At 37.8% G+C, this 16,263-nt stretch overlaps 3 protein-coding genes across 6 annotated transcripts; 2 read left to right on the top strand and 1 right to left on the bottom strand.

Moving 5' to 3' along the window:
- Nucleotides 1-1,764: 1,764 nt before the first annotated feature.
- On the top strand, nucleotides 1,765-5,036 carry LOC122051299 (bZIP transcription factor 12-like). Of its 4 annotated transcripts, none has more exons than XR_006131425.1 (4): nucleotides 1,765-2,680; nucleotides 2,752-2,823; nucleotides 2,952-3,832; nucleotides 4,662-5,036. XR_006131425.1 is itself a non-coding variant. In XM_042612358.1 (4 exons), the coding sequence occupies exons 1-4, from the start codon at nucleotides 2,009-2,011 to the stop codon at nucleotides 4,734-4,736; spliced, it is 849 nt and encodes a 282-aa protein (XP_042468292.1). In that variant the 5' UTR covers nucleotides 1,766-2,008; the 3' UTR covers nucleotides 4,737-5,036. The 4 variants fall into 4 exon arrangements, 2 of the variants coding, with proteins under 2 accessions (XP_042468292.1, XP_042468293.1); XM_042612358.1 differs by having other exon boundaries at nucleotides 1,766-2,680; nucleotides 2,952-2,981; XR_006131426.1 differs by having other exon boundaries at nucleotides 1,769-2,644.
- A 2,789-nt stretch (nucleotides 5,037-7,825) lies between these two features.
- LOC122051298 (sm-like protein LSM3B) lies at nucleotides 7,826-11,501 on the top strand. Its single transcript, XM_042612356.1, has 3 exons — nucleotides 7,826-8,043; nucleotides 9,839-9,934; nucleotides 11,205-11,501. Exons 1-3 carry the CDS (start codon nucleotides 7,927-7,929, stop codon nucleotides 11,283-11,285), a joined length of 294 nt encoding a protein of 97 aa, XP_042468290.1. The 5' UTR covers nucleotides 7,826-7,926; the 3' UTR covers nucleotides 11,286-11,501.
- Nucleotides 11,502-11,841: 340 nt separating this feature from the next.
- On the bottom strand, nucleotides 11,842-14,643 carry LOC122051297 (OVARIAN TUMOR DOMAIN-containing deubiquitinating enzyme 5-like). The gene is made up of 2 exons (XM_042612355.1): nucleotides 14,351-14,643; nucleotides 11,842-12,965 (listed from the first exon to the last, which is right to left on the bottom strand). The coding sequence occupies exons 1-2, from the start codon at nucleotides 14,434-14,436 to the stop codon at nucleotides 12,089-12,091; spliced, it is 963 nt and encodes a 320-aa protein (XP_042468289.1). The 5' UTR covers nucleotides 14,437-14,643; the 3' UTR covers nucleotides 11,842-12,088.
- Nucleotides 14,644-16,263: the final 1,620 nt, after the last annotated feature.

Here is a 16,263-nt window from a genome sequence, read left to right as displayed (position 1 = left end):
AGTACAATGATTTTTTATATGAGAGAGATCATACACTCAATGAAATATCTTGTACCAGTTAAAAAGTGACTTGAGCATTAATTTATGATATAACTTAAAATGGCGAAGCAATAAAGTGGTGCTAAAGAGATTTTTATCTTAAATCTAGTTAGTTTAAAATGTTCAAATATTAATTATAATTATCACAACCTATTATGGTGTGGCTGAGTAGGGATGTAAATGAACCAAACGGTTCGTGAGCTATTCGAAGCTCGATTCGATAAAAAACTTGTTCAAATTCGTTCGATTGGCTTATCGAGCCGAGCTTGAGCTCGATTTCGAGCTCGATAGTTTTATCGAGATTAAGGATATTCAGTTCATGAGCTCACAAACATGTTCGTTTATAGGCTCGCGAGCTCGAGCTCGGCTCATTTAAAGAGCTCGAGCTCGGCTCGTTTAAAAGGCTTGAAAACATGTTCATTTATAAGCTCGTGAATTCGGGCTAGAGCTTGGCTCATTTAAAGGGCTCAAGAACATGTTTGTTCATAAGCTCGTGAAGGACTCGAGCTCAGCTCGATTAAAGAACTCACGACCATGTTCAATGGTGTGTTAAGTTTGGAAGTTTAATATAATAGTTTGAGATGTTCAATGATGTATTGAGTTTATATTATTTTAATTGTTAGATTTGTTGAATATTTATTCAAATGAGTTTTCGATCACGTTTAAGAAGCCTATAAAACGAGTCTTAAAACAAGCTCTAAAACGAGCTCGAGCTCGTTTATAAAATGAGTTAGGCTCATTAACTATGATAATCAAACTAATAATGAGCCAAGCTCGAACTGTTCGCGAGTTGAGTTCGTGCCTTGTGATAAAAGTTCGATTCGAGCTCGAGTCGAGCTCAAACTCGAATATACTTAAACGAGCCGAGCTCGAACTTAATACTATTCGATTCAGTTTGACTCATTTACATCCCTATGGTTGAGCATGGTTTCACTTCCAAATTAATGATAATTAAAAAGAGGTTTAATTATTTAATTTTATTAATGAATTATGATTAAAAAATATTATACTGAATGCATTACAGCCCTTTAACAATAATAAAATACATCCAATCAAGCATTCATTTTTGCTCATAAAGCTTAACACAATGCTAATTAATAAATTATCATCAGGCTTTTCAATTAATGACTAAACCATTAATTAAAGCATGATAAGGGCTTCCCACTTAATAATCTGCACGTCACTCGCAAACAAACAAACCCAGTAACCAACGGCCACCTACAAATAAAGCCTACGCGGGCCTATTGAGTACGTAAACGGGTCCACAACTCATTTAGAATTGCATTAATTCACGGAATGGGTAGGATGCATTGAACACGGATTCAATTACCTTGATTTGGTTTATCTCTTCGTGCGGGCCCCGTCGCAGCGGAGTGATGAGCCGTCGATGGGGATTTCGTGTAAGAAGGCGACGGAGTGCATTATTTGTTAATGAGAAATTTCATTTTCCTCTCATATTTTTCTCAAATGCAGTACTTCACACTCTTCTGTTCTGTTAGAGATTTAAAATTACCATTTTCTTATTATAATTTCCAAATAGTTGCATTTGACCTTGTTGTTTTTCTTTCTTTTCCTCCAAAATAAAATAAAATATAATAAAATTGGAAAATGAAAAAGTAGAGGGTGAGATGGAAAGAATGTAAATATTATATAAATACTAGGGCTAAAATGAAATTTAATCTGCATTTATTCGTTTATTCACGGAAGCAGCCTTCAAAAGTCAATAAATTGGACTTTCATCTTTCTGTGAATAACACGCGGAAACGACGATCGCTCTCTCTCTCTCTCTCTCTCTCATCTCTCTCTTACTCTCTCTCTCTCTCTCGCATCTCTCTCTTTAGTCTCTCTCTCTTTCTGTCTCTCTGTTTGTCTCGTGCTTCATGTGGATTCAGCGATTGAGAGAGACATGGATCTTCGAAAACCCTAACCCTAGTCGCCGGTTCCACTTGGAGATCCAAGCCGCTTCCCGATGGCGTCTTCGAGGGTGATGGCGTCGTCGTCCTCCGCCAACTCTGATCTCACGCACCAGATCTCCATCTGTTCTCTCCCCGTCGCCGATCTCCAAAGCTCCGTCAGCGGAGGCGGGGGACTCACCAAGGGTCTCGGGTCGATGAGCATGGAGGAGCTTTTCCGCACCATATGCGCCGAGAACGCCGCCGCCTTGGGGGCGGATGGGGGAGCCTCAGTGTCGCGACAGGGTAGCTTGGCGTCGTTCAAGAGCATCGGCGGGAAGACGGTGGAGGAGGTATGGCGGGAGATCACCGCTGGTCGGGTGGCTGAGGGCGGGGAGGGACCTGGGTCGGAGATGACGTTGGAGGACTTCTTGGCGCGGGCAGGTGCGGTGGCAGAGGAGGACGTCGGAATCCCGTCTGGTTCCATCCAAGCTGGCGGCGGGCCGAATCCAGTGGTGGGGGAAGCTTTTGTGTCACCGCAATTGCCTGCGGATAATCTGGTTGTTGAATTTGTCAACGGAGCGGAGGGTGTGCCAAGTAGTAGAGGGAGAAAGAGGCCGTTGTTGGATCCAGTGGATAGGGTTGTTATGCAGCGGCAGAAGAGGATGATAAAGAACAGGGAGTCTGCTGCCAGATCAAGGGAGAGAAAACAGGTTTTTGGTCTGCCCTCACTTTCCAAAGTTAGACTGGTTGGTCACTGAATTACTAGGTAGAAACCTAAAAGCTTGAATTTTTTCCTCTGTAACTTGATGTTTTTTAGGCATATATTGCTGAGCTTGAATCTTTAGTGTCAAAATTGGAGGAGGAAAATGCACAGCTATTGAGATCTCAGGTAATAAATTTCCGACCAATTTTGTTTGAGGATAAAAAATTCAGCACTTGGTTTTCTTTCTTTCTAGTTTGTGTTTAAATTAAGTGATCTGCCATGATAGCGAATACTAAAACAGCTGCCAATTGCAGGAGCAGCAGCAAAAGAAGAGAATTAAGCAGGTATGATTATGTTTCAGGATCAGACGAGCTTTTTTATTGTTTCCTGCTCCATGAATAAGTCAAATTGAAGAAAAATGTTGAAATTTCTTCGTAAGTTTATAGCGCAATTTATGTGTTGGTCCTGCATGGTAGATTTAATATCTATAAGCTCAAAAAAAAATGCATTTTTTCTTAGGCTTTTATGATTTGCAACCTATTTATCTGAAGGCAGCCCATTTGATAAGAAGCTGATTTTGATGTACGCAAACTGTTGATACAAATTGCCTAATGTTCAAGTTAAAATTTGTTAGATTTTACACTTCTATCCAGATGTGCATTTAATTTCCATTACTCATCCTAGGCGATTGCAGGATTTCTTTTTGTTTTCGTAAATTCATTCTCAGCATTTAAAATGGCATGGTAATCGTGTCTTGCCGTTGTCAACATGTTGAATAGCTTTTAGCTGCTAACCTCTGTGTGTCCACATCAGTACTCATTTGAAAAAAACAAAGTTTATATCCTCTAAATTGAAAGATCCGGGAAACAAAACAGTTACAGCTGATCAATTATAAGCTGCTAACATGGGCATATTTCAATTCACCACTAAATATTTGATGTGTTGTCCTGGTGAACGAGAACCTATCACAAGAACCCTCAGACTTGGTATTGCAAGAAGGACAGCTCACTCTTGGGAAGGACTCTAATGGAATGAACTCAACTCACTTAAAGCTTCAGATGCTGATCTCGATGTATCCAAAATCAACAATCTTGGGAAAAAGAAATGTGATATTCTATAAATTGAAGGTCACTGAAAAAATCAACTATTAGCACTTAGCAGATCAGAAGAAACATGCTATGTATTTTATGAAATGGTTAGTTAAATATGAATATCCATCATTCTTTCATACTTAAATACCTTATTACAGTTAAGGGTCTATATAAGAGATTATACTTCTGAGCATATGTGCCTAATCCGATTTTGGATTTTACTTTTAGTACTAGTTTCATATGATTTGTTTTGCATTATCTTAAATCACGTCCTGTACTTGTGAAGAGCTCTACTGCTTACATTTAGTTCATTTGCATATCTAGATGTCATCATGTTGGTATAGAGATCATTCTTATTCAGACTACAATTCTGGTGGTCTAAATGCGTCTTCCTCAAGATCCTTTCCCTTCTATCAAAATCTTTGTATTTCTGGGTTATATCAAACTGCCATATACGCCTGAAATAATAGTAGCTGTAATCTACCTATACATATTTTTTAATGATATTAAGGAACTTCTCTTGGATAAGACCATGTCACTTAAGTACAAGTTGCACACACGATTGAACCCCCCTTTTAGGAGTGTGTTAACTCGGTAATATTCATTTAAAATGTTAGATAATGGGTTTAATTAACCTATTCTTGTATGTACCTAGTCAATCCCCTATATATGGAATAGCTAGTTATTTTGGCACCTATAGATTAATGAATTGTAATTCTATCAGAAACGAAATACATGTCAAATTTTCCTCTCAACTCAAATGTATCAAAAAGGAATCTTTGATACCTCTTCAATTCTCTAGCTTGTACATCTTATTCATTTATGTCATATATAAAATTTCATTTAAGCTGATTACATGATTATTTGTGTATTTGTTACTCATTTTGAATAGCTAACTGCTTCATAAGTAGCTTATGTTTTGAACTCTTGAAGCTTGTGGAAAATCTAGTACCAGTAACTCAGAAGAAAACAGTGCGTCGACCTCTGAGAAGAACACAGTCCATATAGTGGTAGCTAAGAGTAACCATTTGTTCCCTGAGATCTTTTCCGGTGCCTCAACAATAGGCAAGGAAAGGAAAAAAAAAATGGCATTCTGAATCATCATCACTGTGATCTCCTTGCATTATTTACCTGTTAGTTTCTTCCTTTTCTGGAGTTGTATTGTAAAAAGACAACTGAAATAATCATCTCCCAGCTGAGAAACCATGTGCCAAGTGCTAACCACACACAAGATACCCTAAATGAGTAGCTGATATGTCAAATTTATTTGTAATGGTTTTACTCCATCTTTTATTTATCTTCCTGTCATGCATTTGTGTGCCAATGAATGTGATTGTGAGTCCGCACTTTCCTTCTACTTGCTAGTATCCGACAGTGTGCTTGTTCCTGGCTTTTCTAACATTTCTATGAACATATGAAGATGCGAAGGTAAAGGGTGAGGAGGAATTTGAACAAACCTTGGTACTGTTGTATGTAGCCATGCTCTACAGTCCTTTGGGCAGATGAGAAATTGCCTCTCTTTCGATAAAAGATAGAATAATACATTTCCCATTGTGAAGAGGAACAGATGCCAGAATTTTAGTCTTTAAATAAGTTGGCCTTTGGTATCAACATTAGGAAAAGAGCAACTGAAAGAAGTGTTAGATCTTCCACAGAAATATCTAACAAAACGGTTTTTTTTTTTAAAACCCTCCAAAAAAAAAAAACATAGGATGAGTCATTTTGCAGGAAGAAGCTAAATTCCAAGGATAATAATATTTGTGTTCAAAGGTAATTATATTTTTATTTTTGAATTTATCAAAAAAAAAATGTATGTTATTTTATTATCTATCAAAAGATATATTTTTTTTACAGTACTTTTTATATTCTACCCTTCAGATAAATTTAATTTTTTTTATTATTTCTCTCCTTTTTCTTTTTTCTTTTATGCATGCACTATCTATTATCTTTCTTATCATCTTTTTCTTTCCTCTCTTTTATATTCCGATTCTTCTAAAAATATTTTAACATTCTCGAAAAATCAAAATAAACAATGGATAGTATATTTGAACTTCTTGCAACACCAGAAATCTATAAAATTTAAATGAGTGCAATCGAAACTCTCTAGGTCTACCCACTGATAGACCTAGGAGCTTTAATTATACTCATTTCAGTTTTTGTGGATTTCTGGAGTTGCAAGGACTTCAAATACGCTATCTATTATTTATTTCTACTTTTCGAGAGTATTAAAATGTAATAAGGAAGAATCGTCAAAACTCTTCATGTTGAGCTTGATATGATTCATATCAGATCCACATTGGGCCTGATATGAATCATATCAAGCCCAACATGGAGAATTTTGGCAATTTTTTCTTATTACATTTTAACACTCTTGAAAAGTCGAAATAAACAATGGATAGTATTTTTTGTATTCATTACAACACCAAAAATTCACAAAAACTGAAATGAGTGCAATCGACGTTCTCTAATTCCATTAGTGGATTTCGATCAGTCCCCTCGGATAGGTCTAATGGCTAGCGCATGAGGTGTTGCCACAATGAGGTCTGGGGTTCGAATCTCAGCAAAGCCGAGGTAAATATCTCCCTTATGTGCTAGTCACTATTCCAAAGGCTAGTAGCCGCTCGTGATTTATCTCCTCCGTGTTGGACTTGGGACGGGTTGGCGGGGGCGCTGGGGGCGAGCGTATTCGCCTTTTGCCACAATTAGTGAATTTCGATCAAAACCCACTGATGGACCTAAAGATCTCAGATTTCATCCATTTTAGTTCCTGTGGATTTCTGGAGTTGCAAGAAGTTCAAATATGTTATCTATTGTTTATTTTGACTTCTCTGAGGTGTTAAAATATAATAATGAAGAATCGTTAAAGCTCTCTACATTGGGCTGATATGTATCATATCAGATCCAACTTGGGTCTGATATGGAATCATATTAGGCTCAACATGGGCCTGATATGGAATAATATTAAGCCCAACATGGAGAATTTGGATGATTCTTCCTTATTACAATTTAACACCTTTGTGAAGTCGAAATAAACAATAAATAATATATTTGAACTACTTGCAATCCCAGAAATCCACAGGAATTGAAATGGGTGCAATCGGATCTCTCTAGATCAATCAGTAGTTTTGACCGTAGAGGTGTTAAAATATAATAAGAAAAAATCGTCAAAATTCTTCACGTTGTGTCTGATATGGAATCATATCAGGCTCAACAAGGGCTAGATATAGAATCATTAAAAAACTCACTAATGAACCTAGAGAGCTCTGATTACATCCATTTCAGTTCCTATGGATTTCTGGAGTTGCAAGGAGTTCAAATATACTATCCATTGTTTATTTCGACTTCGCAGAGGTGTTAAAAATGTAACAAGGAAGAATCATCAAAATTCTCCACGTTGGGTTTGATATGATTTCATATTAGGTCCAACGTGGAAAATTTTGATCATTCTTTCTTATTATATTTGAACACACCCGAGAAGTTGAAATAAATAATGGATAGTATATTTGAACTACTTACAATCCTAGAAATCCATAGGAACTGAAATGGATGCATTCAGAGCTATTTAGGTCTATTAGTAGGTTTTAGTCATTTAATTTATCTGAGAAACTAAAATAAATAATGGATAGCATATTTGAACTCATTGCAACCCTAGAAATGTACAGGAACTAAAATAGGTGCAATCGGAACTCTCTAGGTCTATCAGTAGGTCTGGGGTTGCAATGAGTTTAAATATACTATCCATTATTTATTTTAACTTTTCAGGGGTGTTAAAATATTTTAAAAGAATTGCCGTGTAAAAGAGAGGAAAGAAAAAAAAAAAGAGGAAAGAGAATATATGTTGATGTATAGGAGAAAGAGAAGAGAGAGAAAAATGATAAAGAAAATATTAAAAAAATTGGTTAAATTTGTGAGGATGATAGAATTAGAAAAACAATATCCTTTAATTAATAATAAAATAGCAGATATCTTTTGATAAATTTAAATAGGTATAAATTGCTGAAATAACTTTGCTGACAAATATATTTTACATGGCATTTTTTAGCAATTTTAATGTTTATTTAGATTGGGCCGTAGTATCTAAATTGGCTGTGCCAGGATCCGCTATTGTTCTTAGGCTTTGCCCTTTTTATTTTACTCATCCCTACCAAGGTCGGTGAAGTGGAGGAAGAAACAGGGGCTTGTGGAGGGAGGACATTCGATGGCGAGCGAAGAGGAGAGCACGGTGAAAGAGCCTCTCGATCTCATAAGGCTCAGCCTTGACGAACGCATCTACGTCAAGCTCCGCTCCGACCGAGAGCTTCGGGGAAAGCTTCACGTACCGAGCAAAAAAATCAGGCTTTTCTTTAAAATATTTTTTATCGAATTCTTCGGCCTGATTGGTTTTCCATTTGTATTCGATGTCTGTTGTTCGATTCATTGGTTTGGAATGCATGCTTCTCTTTACCGTCCTACATGACTGCTTTTGGTTGCCACTATCTAGGGTTTGTTTTAGGAAAGATGTTTCTTTTTATAATCTTTTCACGAAAATCTTGGATAGATTAGCATTCGTGTCTGGGAATCATATGGTGGTTATCATGTTGTAAATCATGGTGGCAATGCTTTTCCCCGAGGTTTGAGAAGTTTGCTTGTGACTTTATGTAATCTCCTCGGTGAGACTATGTTACACATTCTACTCAGGAAGCTTTTTTTTTTTTTTTTTTTTTTTTGAGATTATTATGCTTTACATATGGTCAAATGACATCTGTCTTGTGCATGGGATTGCTTAGTAATTTACTTTGGCTGAAGTGGGTATGTAGTTTTATGATCCTGAATATTTTTTCGTCCCTGTACGTCTCTATGTTATGCTCTAAGGTCATATTTGGTAGGGTGGAAAGGAGTGGAATGAAAATGGCCTATTCCACTTACAATTTTATTCTAATCTTTGGATGGACAATAGTTTCAAATGCACCGTTTCAAGGACTGAGCCATTACATCCTTCCCATTCCATAGTTTAAGAGGTTGAATGCCTCATTCCGCCACTACTAAATATAATATCACTTATCATTTCAATCTTAATAGAAATAAACAAAATGAGTGGGCGGAATGAATTGGGTGGACTTGATGGGCCTGGCAAGCCCAAGGAACTTATGCGCTGGGAGGTGAAGGGACCAAGATTGCAAGGCAGATCAGACAAGTCAAATTGTTAGCATGGGCAGGGTAGATCAGACAAGTTGAATGGACTTGATGGGTTCGATGGGTTTGTTAGTCTGGATTGATTTGATGGGCATGTCGAATCCGAAAGCAAATGTTGCTTAAACTTGACTTTTTATTATGCTAAAATTGAAGTCTACCTATTCAACTGATATCTAGATACTATAAGTAACTGCTGTGCAATAAAAAAAAATTGTATTGTATTGTTGTCAATTTGCTATTTGTTGCTATAGTTAGGATATGGGAGCACAAGAGCAGTGTCTGGTTAGTTCCAATTAATTATAGTTATCAATCTAGTTCACATCATGTTTTCTACTTTTCACTTTATTGATGGATATATTTCCTAGGTTATGCAGGACACACTTTTACTTTTGCTAGTGATGCTATATTAATTGGGTCTAATTTAGTTAATACTAATTCTTCATGTGGGAATTGGAGAAAAACTCTTAAAACTCAGAGTTTGCTAGTAGAAGCTAAATCTACAACTCTGCAAGTGATCCAGTGAGTATATGAAGTGTATGTTTAGCATTTGGAATGCAAGAAAGGAGTCATTCAGTGTTGTTAATGTAGATTGATATTTGTACAAGTTTATATAAATAACATATCTCTGATTACTTACTATCTTAGGAGTAAATTCCATTAACTCTTGATGCATCATACCATAATATATTTGCCATATCTTCTTATCCTATTGTACATATCATTCAGCTTTCTTGCGTAATTCACATTGGTTTTAAAGTAGTTCTTTATCAAAGATGTGGTTATGTGCTTGTGAGTATTATTTGTAATTATGTGGCATGGCAGGGGGAGAAATATGTGATATCACAAACCTTTTTTTCCACTTGAAGCAATTTGATTGTATACTTGTACAAGGTTGTTTTATTTTTATCTTCACCTTTTAAACATTCATTCTGTTCCAGGCTTACGATCAGCATTTGAACATGATTCTTGGAGATGTCGAAGAGATCATAACTACTGTGGAAATTGACGATGAGACCTATGAAGAAATAGTTCGGGTAAGCTAATCCTGCTACTGTGGTATCATTATCCTATGATGCAATAGTTGTAACAAAAGGTGATTACGCTCATCCGTCCCTCATAGCCCATCCTTAAGTTATGTGAAGGGAGGTAAATCATGGGGTCAACTTATAGCCGACCGCTAAGCGGCTAGGGGGTGAGGAGTTTTTCCTTGGGCATGCGCCCTTTGGGAATTGATCCATGCCCATTGTATCCTATGATGCAATAGTGCCAATAAAACAAATTGCCCAAGTTTATCTGATTTACAAATTCTAACTCATTTATTATAATGAAATGACACATTCCTAGTATTGCGCAACTGATTTTTGGAAAAGTAAGAGGCTACTGATGTCATATTTTTCATAATTTGCTGTTGAAACTAAGACTATCAGAACATCAAGGAAAGCAAAATAGAAATGTGACATTGCAGAGTATCTAAAATGAAAATGATTTTAGGTCCATCTTTGACTATCAAGGGCCTTCTACCTTGTCCACAGGAATTTGATCATGTTAGTGTCACTCCCTCTGTCACTGGATACTTTGGTGGACTTTTTTGGATCGAGAATTAGGATGATTGGGTAGAAGAGACTTTGCTATACTCCATGCCGCATATAAGTGGCATGCTGCTGAGTGAAGCTAAGAGCGGAGGGTTTGCAAGGGAATGACAAGAGGCAATTAATGAATTCACTGAACCGTATCTATATAGTAAAATTAATATCCATGGGTTTTCATCATCTTTTCATGAAATTCTAAGCTGGTGTACATGATCCAGTGTCTAGAAATATTTAAGTTATAATAAGTGAACTGATAACATGAACTAATTTTCTGTTTTTTTTTTTTTTTTTTTTGCATTCTACCATAACAGTGATTGCTGGGTTGGGAAAAGATAAAATTAAATTCAGAAACGAATCACAACCAAAAAAGGGTTCCACTTTTAATTTGTGTCACTGGTTTGCTTCTAGATTGTACAACAACAATAGATAGATAGTATGCCTCCCAAACTCATCGAGTGCAATGTCAACCATGAAAGAGTTTATTCTTCCCGCGCACACTTGTCGACTCGGGCTTTTGCATTCAAATAGCCTATGTTTTTCTTCTGTTTGATATCCACGCAAATAACCATACAAGGTTGCCAAACTCAAACTATGCATTTTGAGCTTTGTGAAACTAAATTACTTGTTTTCTTGTTTCTTTATTTAAAACTTAAGCTATTATTCAATAAAGTTAATTCCCTCAAAATTTTATGTGCATCCTATCTCTTTTTTACAGACCACCAAGCGAACTGTGCCATTTCTTTTTGTTCGAGGTGATGGAGTTATTTTAGTTTCTCCACCTTTGAGGACAGCATGAAGACCCGAAGAAGCATGCTTTGATGATGCACCAAATCTGTCACCGACTGCATCAGTTCATTTAAGATTGTCTCGTGTCGATTCAATGTACCGATACAGAGGGGAGGTTGAAGCTGTGATCCCTATTTGAACCCCTCTCCAGTGCTACTAGAAAACATCTGAATTTGCTGTTGAAAGAATATCTGACTCTCTTGCTTTAACTATATCTTTGTTGTCAGATTGTAGACAAGGTATCTCAGTGCATTGTCACCAAGTCTCACTGGAAATGTCAACCAAATTTTGATGGGTTGCATCGAGAAACCAACTTAGGTCAGGATTTGTTCACATATCCAATGGCCCTAGATAATTCGAAACGGTTTCAATTAGTCGATATAAGAACAAGTGGATTGGACCAGATCATTTCAAAATCACTGGCTGGTTCCTTGCTGCCCAACCAGCAAGTCGGTGTGGCTGTTCACTGAAAATAAGAACAATACTCGAACAGTCATCGAAGTGGTTTGAGGCATAAAGCTAACATGACTCGATGATGATGAACATTTTATATACCAAAACCAACAGAGGAAAAACCCAATGCACATCACTGACATTGTAAATACATTGGCAAGAGAAAACCACAATTCCCAGCTCATATAACATAACCCTGTTTCTTCAAAATCACCAATGTTATTTTTGGAGGAAACTACTAACACACACAAGATCACATCACCTCTCGAAGTTCAACAATTGGAAAATTAAGGGACAAGTGATTGCCTGTTTTGATGGGTCGTTGTACATCGAGGACAAATCATAATTACGTACTTAGCATTAACACATTGTAATCGGAACCACTGAATTGTAGTGCTCGCCGAGGCCATAAGCATGTCGATGATACGATAACATTATGCTCGTGTTACTGACTCCACTTCCCTTCTCAGACTTGAATTCTTTCCCCATCTCCACATCTGGGAAAGAACCGGAATATATGACGATATGTTTCTTGAGACAATGAGTAAGGGCACCAAGCTCGAGTTGTCCTCCCCAAGCTGCTGTTGACTCGACTTCTTCACAGTATTTCTCGAATCTTTCCAAGAGTGAGCTATCTGAATCTACCTCAATTTTACTCTCTGATAGGAAAAAGGGTAGAAAATCAGAAGCATGGTTTCTCATGTAATTGGCAGCCATTTTGCGAAGCTCCTGGAAACTGTAAGGTGATGTACTGCCTAAGTTGAGTGAGAGCTGGTTTTCAACTGCTCGATAGAGACAATGGCCATCTGGCTTTATCTCGTTGATTGTCAGACCCAGTGGCTCCAACTTCTTCTCTAGTTTCTCATTTTCAATCATGCGATCGCTAATCATGTTGCTCTGCTCTTCTTGTATCCTCTGCTCTCTTGCGGCTTCTTCTTGTGCTCTTCTCTCTCTTCTCCTTGTTCCTTTGCTGGGTTTTGCCAAGTCACCATGGGCAGCGACATTAACACCAGCAATAGCCTTGACTAAAATATCTAGATTGTCTTTGTCAGCACTGTCACTTGTCTCGTGGCCCATCGCTGCAAGTTCTCCATCATGTTTAGCTTTTAATTGAGTTTGAAGTCGAGATATCTCTTCTTCCACTTGCTTCTTTTTTGCTTTCTGCTCAGCTTTGCTTCCTTTAGCAGCAGCTTTTTTAAGATTCATTTCCTTGTTATGGAGCTTGGCAATCTCTTGCCTGTAAATACAGAGATAAAACATTGATATGATCAAAGAAATGGAAAATGTGAAATCATCCATTGGATTACTAATTTTCCCCTGTGAGTTTTTGGAGGCAAGACATGCATCACCGTAGAAAGTGATACATTTTACAAATGTAAAAAAAAAGACAGCCTTTGTAGAAGATAAGATAACAAGTTATCAAAACAATAGAACTCAAGAAACAATCATGGATTCAAATTTGCACTCAAAGCAACACCATGAATGGTACGAGTATCATCAAATTTAACAAACACAGTCTAAACACCCAGAAGGGATCATGATGTTATAAAGTCACAATGTACTTTATCATATTCATCTAGATTTCTAGATCTGGAAGTCGTCCACTTTGTAATCCACTGAGAAGAACTTGTTTTGAGATCCTATTTTTCCTAAATCCTATCCAGGTTCAACAAATAACTACAAGTTATATGTTTATATATCTTTTTCCACGTAAAATTATTCTTAACCAACCTCTAGTTACAGGAGAAGCTAAATTAGTTTCGTTTTCCAGTTGCATCCTATCTAAACTGATAGAATTCAAGGATAATTTTCAGATAGCTGACCCCAAATGGTTGGAATAAACACAGCTTGATAATGCCAATTGAGCTTTAGTTCGCACCTATTTATTGACTTGAATCCAATTTCTTCCAACCTTTACCATCCCAAATATACAGATGTATGTGAAGTTGGATGTCCATTGTATGCATCCTTACCCAGATAATATAGCATCTGTTATTGTAACTATATAACAATAATGTTTATTAGCAGAAGTTGAGTTCCACTAATTATCCCAAAAAAGGGACTAAGTGACCATTAAATGCCTCCTAAATATAAAATGCAACAAGTTGGCGAATGCAGATTTTCCTTCAGAAATTCCACTGTACAATACAAGGTTCGTAAATGAATCACCAGGTAGTTAAAAATTCAATTTTGATTCACCTAATGTGCTTAACATTCTAATACTCTAAAACCAGCTTCTTAGTTCGTAGGAAATACCAAGACAGAGAATGCAATGGACTGAGATCAATCTCAACTTCATACAGATTAAGAAAGTAGAGATCAATCCTAGATCTCTTGGATTGGCAGAGAACTTACTTTGGGTCCTTTGGATTTGACCGAATGAATGACACTGCAATAACTCATGTTAGGATAAAGATTATACTCCTTAATAATGCTACCATTAACAGCCAGACTCAACCAAGTGAGAATCAGTATAAGGAAGATCGTCTTTCTTCGACATTCTATATCTGATCTCACGATGCAAGAAATCCGAAGGCGACAAAAAAGAAAATAAAATTGAAAGAAACAGCGACTAGAAGAGCGAATATTGAAGATAAAAGCGTGAGCTTTAAGTGCCACTACCGATGCCTCGAGAGCATCTCTTCGCGGGTCTCCTGTGGTTCTTCCTTGGAAGCGCTTCCCTCCGCCTCTTCAGCCGTCTCCATCATCGAGGCAGAGATCTCGGAAGAGGAAGAGAGTCTGATTGACACGATTCCTCAAAGAGCGGTGCAGAAGGGAAGAAGGCTCGAGGCGACGGCGCAACTACCATACATCGACTTCGACGGCCGCGATGCGAGCGGCCGGGACTAGCTTTTGAGGCTAGGGTTTGCCTTTCTGCAAGTATAACAAATATTGGGGTTTGATTTTCTCGATTTGGTTAACTACAACTGCTGTTTAATTCAAATATTTTGTTAAATTAATTATTCTAGTGAAAAGTTAGTTGGTTAAAATTTTCATATTTAATATTACGAATTTGATATCCTGACGACATACATGGAGGTATCTTTTATAGAGAAATTTTATGCTGCGGTGCATAATGTGCGGTTTTGTGCGGTACTTGCCATGTCAGTCGTGTGAAAACACAAAAAAAAAAAAACGCTCAAAAAAAGAAAACTGCGCCAACTCAAGACGCACACTGCGCGAACAACCTCAACACGCGATCTCTCCGCTTCTCCCCACGGTTGCAGCTGATCTTCACGAGACGCGATCACATCCGGATTCCGGCCGGATCGCGGCCGGATTCCGGCCAGATGGTGGCCGGAATCCTGCCGTTTCGTGGCCAAAATCTGCCGAAAACGCTAGCAGACACAGCGCTGCCGATTCTGGCCGCGATCCGGCCGGAATCCGGTCGCGATCCAGCCGGAATCCGGTCGCGAAACGGCCGGATTCCGGCCGCCATCTGGCCGAAATCCGGCCGACGGTGGCCGGGCGTCCAGTGGAAGGTCGGCAGTCAGTGGTTTGGCGAGGTCGGCGAAGAAGACGAGAAGAGAGATGATGCCGCGTTTTTTTTTTTTTTTTGGCTTTGACATGGAATGCCAACTCATCTCTACCGCACCAAACCGCAAGAATTGCACCACAGGAGAACATTTCTACCTGCGGTGCAATTCTTGCGGTTTGGTGCGGTAGAGATGAGTTGGCATTCCACGTCAAAGCCAAAAAAAAAAAAACGCGGCATCATCTCTCTTCTCGTCTTCTTCGTCGACCTCGCCAAACCACCGACTGCCGACCTTCCACTGGACGCCCAGCCACAGTCGGCCGGATCGCGGCCGGAATCCGGTTGTGATCGCGTCTCGTGAAGATCAGCTGCAACCATGGGGAGAAGCGGAGAGATCGCGTGTTGAGGTTGTTCGCGCAGTGTGCGTCTTGAGTTGGCGCAGTTTTTTTTTTTTTTTGAGCATTTTTTTTTTTGTGTTTTCACGCGGCTGACGTGGCAAGTACCGCACAAAACTGCACCTTATGCACCGCAGCATAAGATTTCTCTCTCTCTCTCTCTCTCTCTCTATATATATAGTTTTGATCTCCTGGGCGATGCGTACAGTCACGCACTGTGCGCATCGCGCAGTAGATCAAGCTTTGTTTTTTAAATTTTTTAATTTTTTTATTTTTTAATATTTTAAATTTAAAAAAATCAATTAAAAAAATTAACATTTCCTTATATAAATTTCTAATACATTAATATATCCCCTTAACCTATTACAATACTCAATAAATACTTAAATTAATTTAATTTTAATTTTTTTTTAAAACCAAACACTATAATCTAATTGGGAAACCTGAACCCCAAGGTAAAATCTAAAAAATAAAATACCTTTGATACTATAACCCAAAGCCTGAACCCTAAATAGCTTTGATACTATAACCCAAAGTTTGAATCCTAAATAGCTTTGATATTATAACCCAAAGCCTGAACCCTAGAGATAAAATAAAAAAAAATAACTTCGATACTATAACCCAAAGGCTGAACCCTTAAAATTAAATTTTTAAAAAATATTTTA

Source organism: Zingiber officinale, chromosome 3A (assembly GCF_018446385.1).
Source record: "Zingiber officinale cultivar Zhangliang chromosome 3A, Zo_v1.1, whole genome shotgun sequence".
Taxonomy (NCBI): Eukaryota; Viridiplantae; Streptophyta; class Magnoliopsida; order Zingiberales; family Zingiberaceae; genus Zingiber; species Zingiber officinale.
The sequence above is the reverse complement of the archived record's forward strand: the minus strand, read 5'-3'. Positions and strand labels throughout refer to the sequence as shown.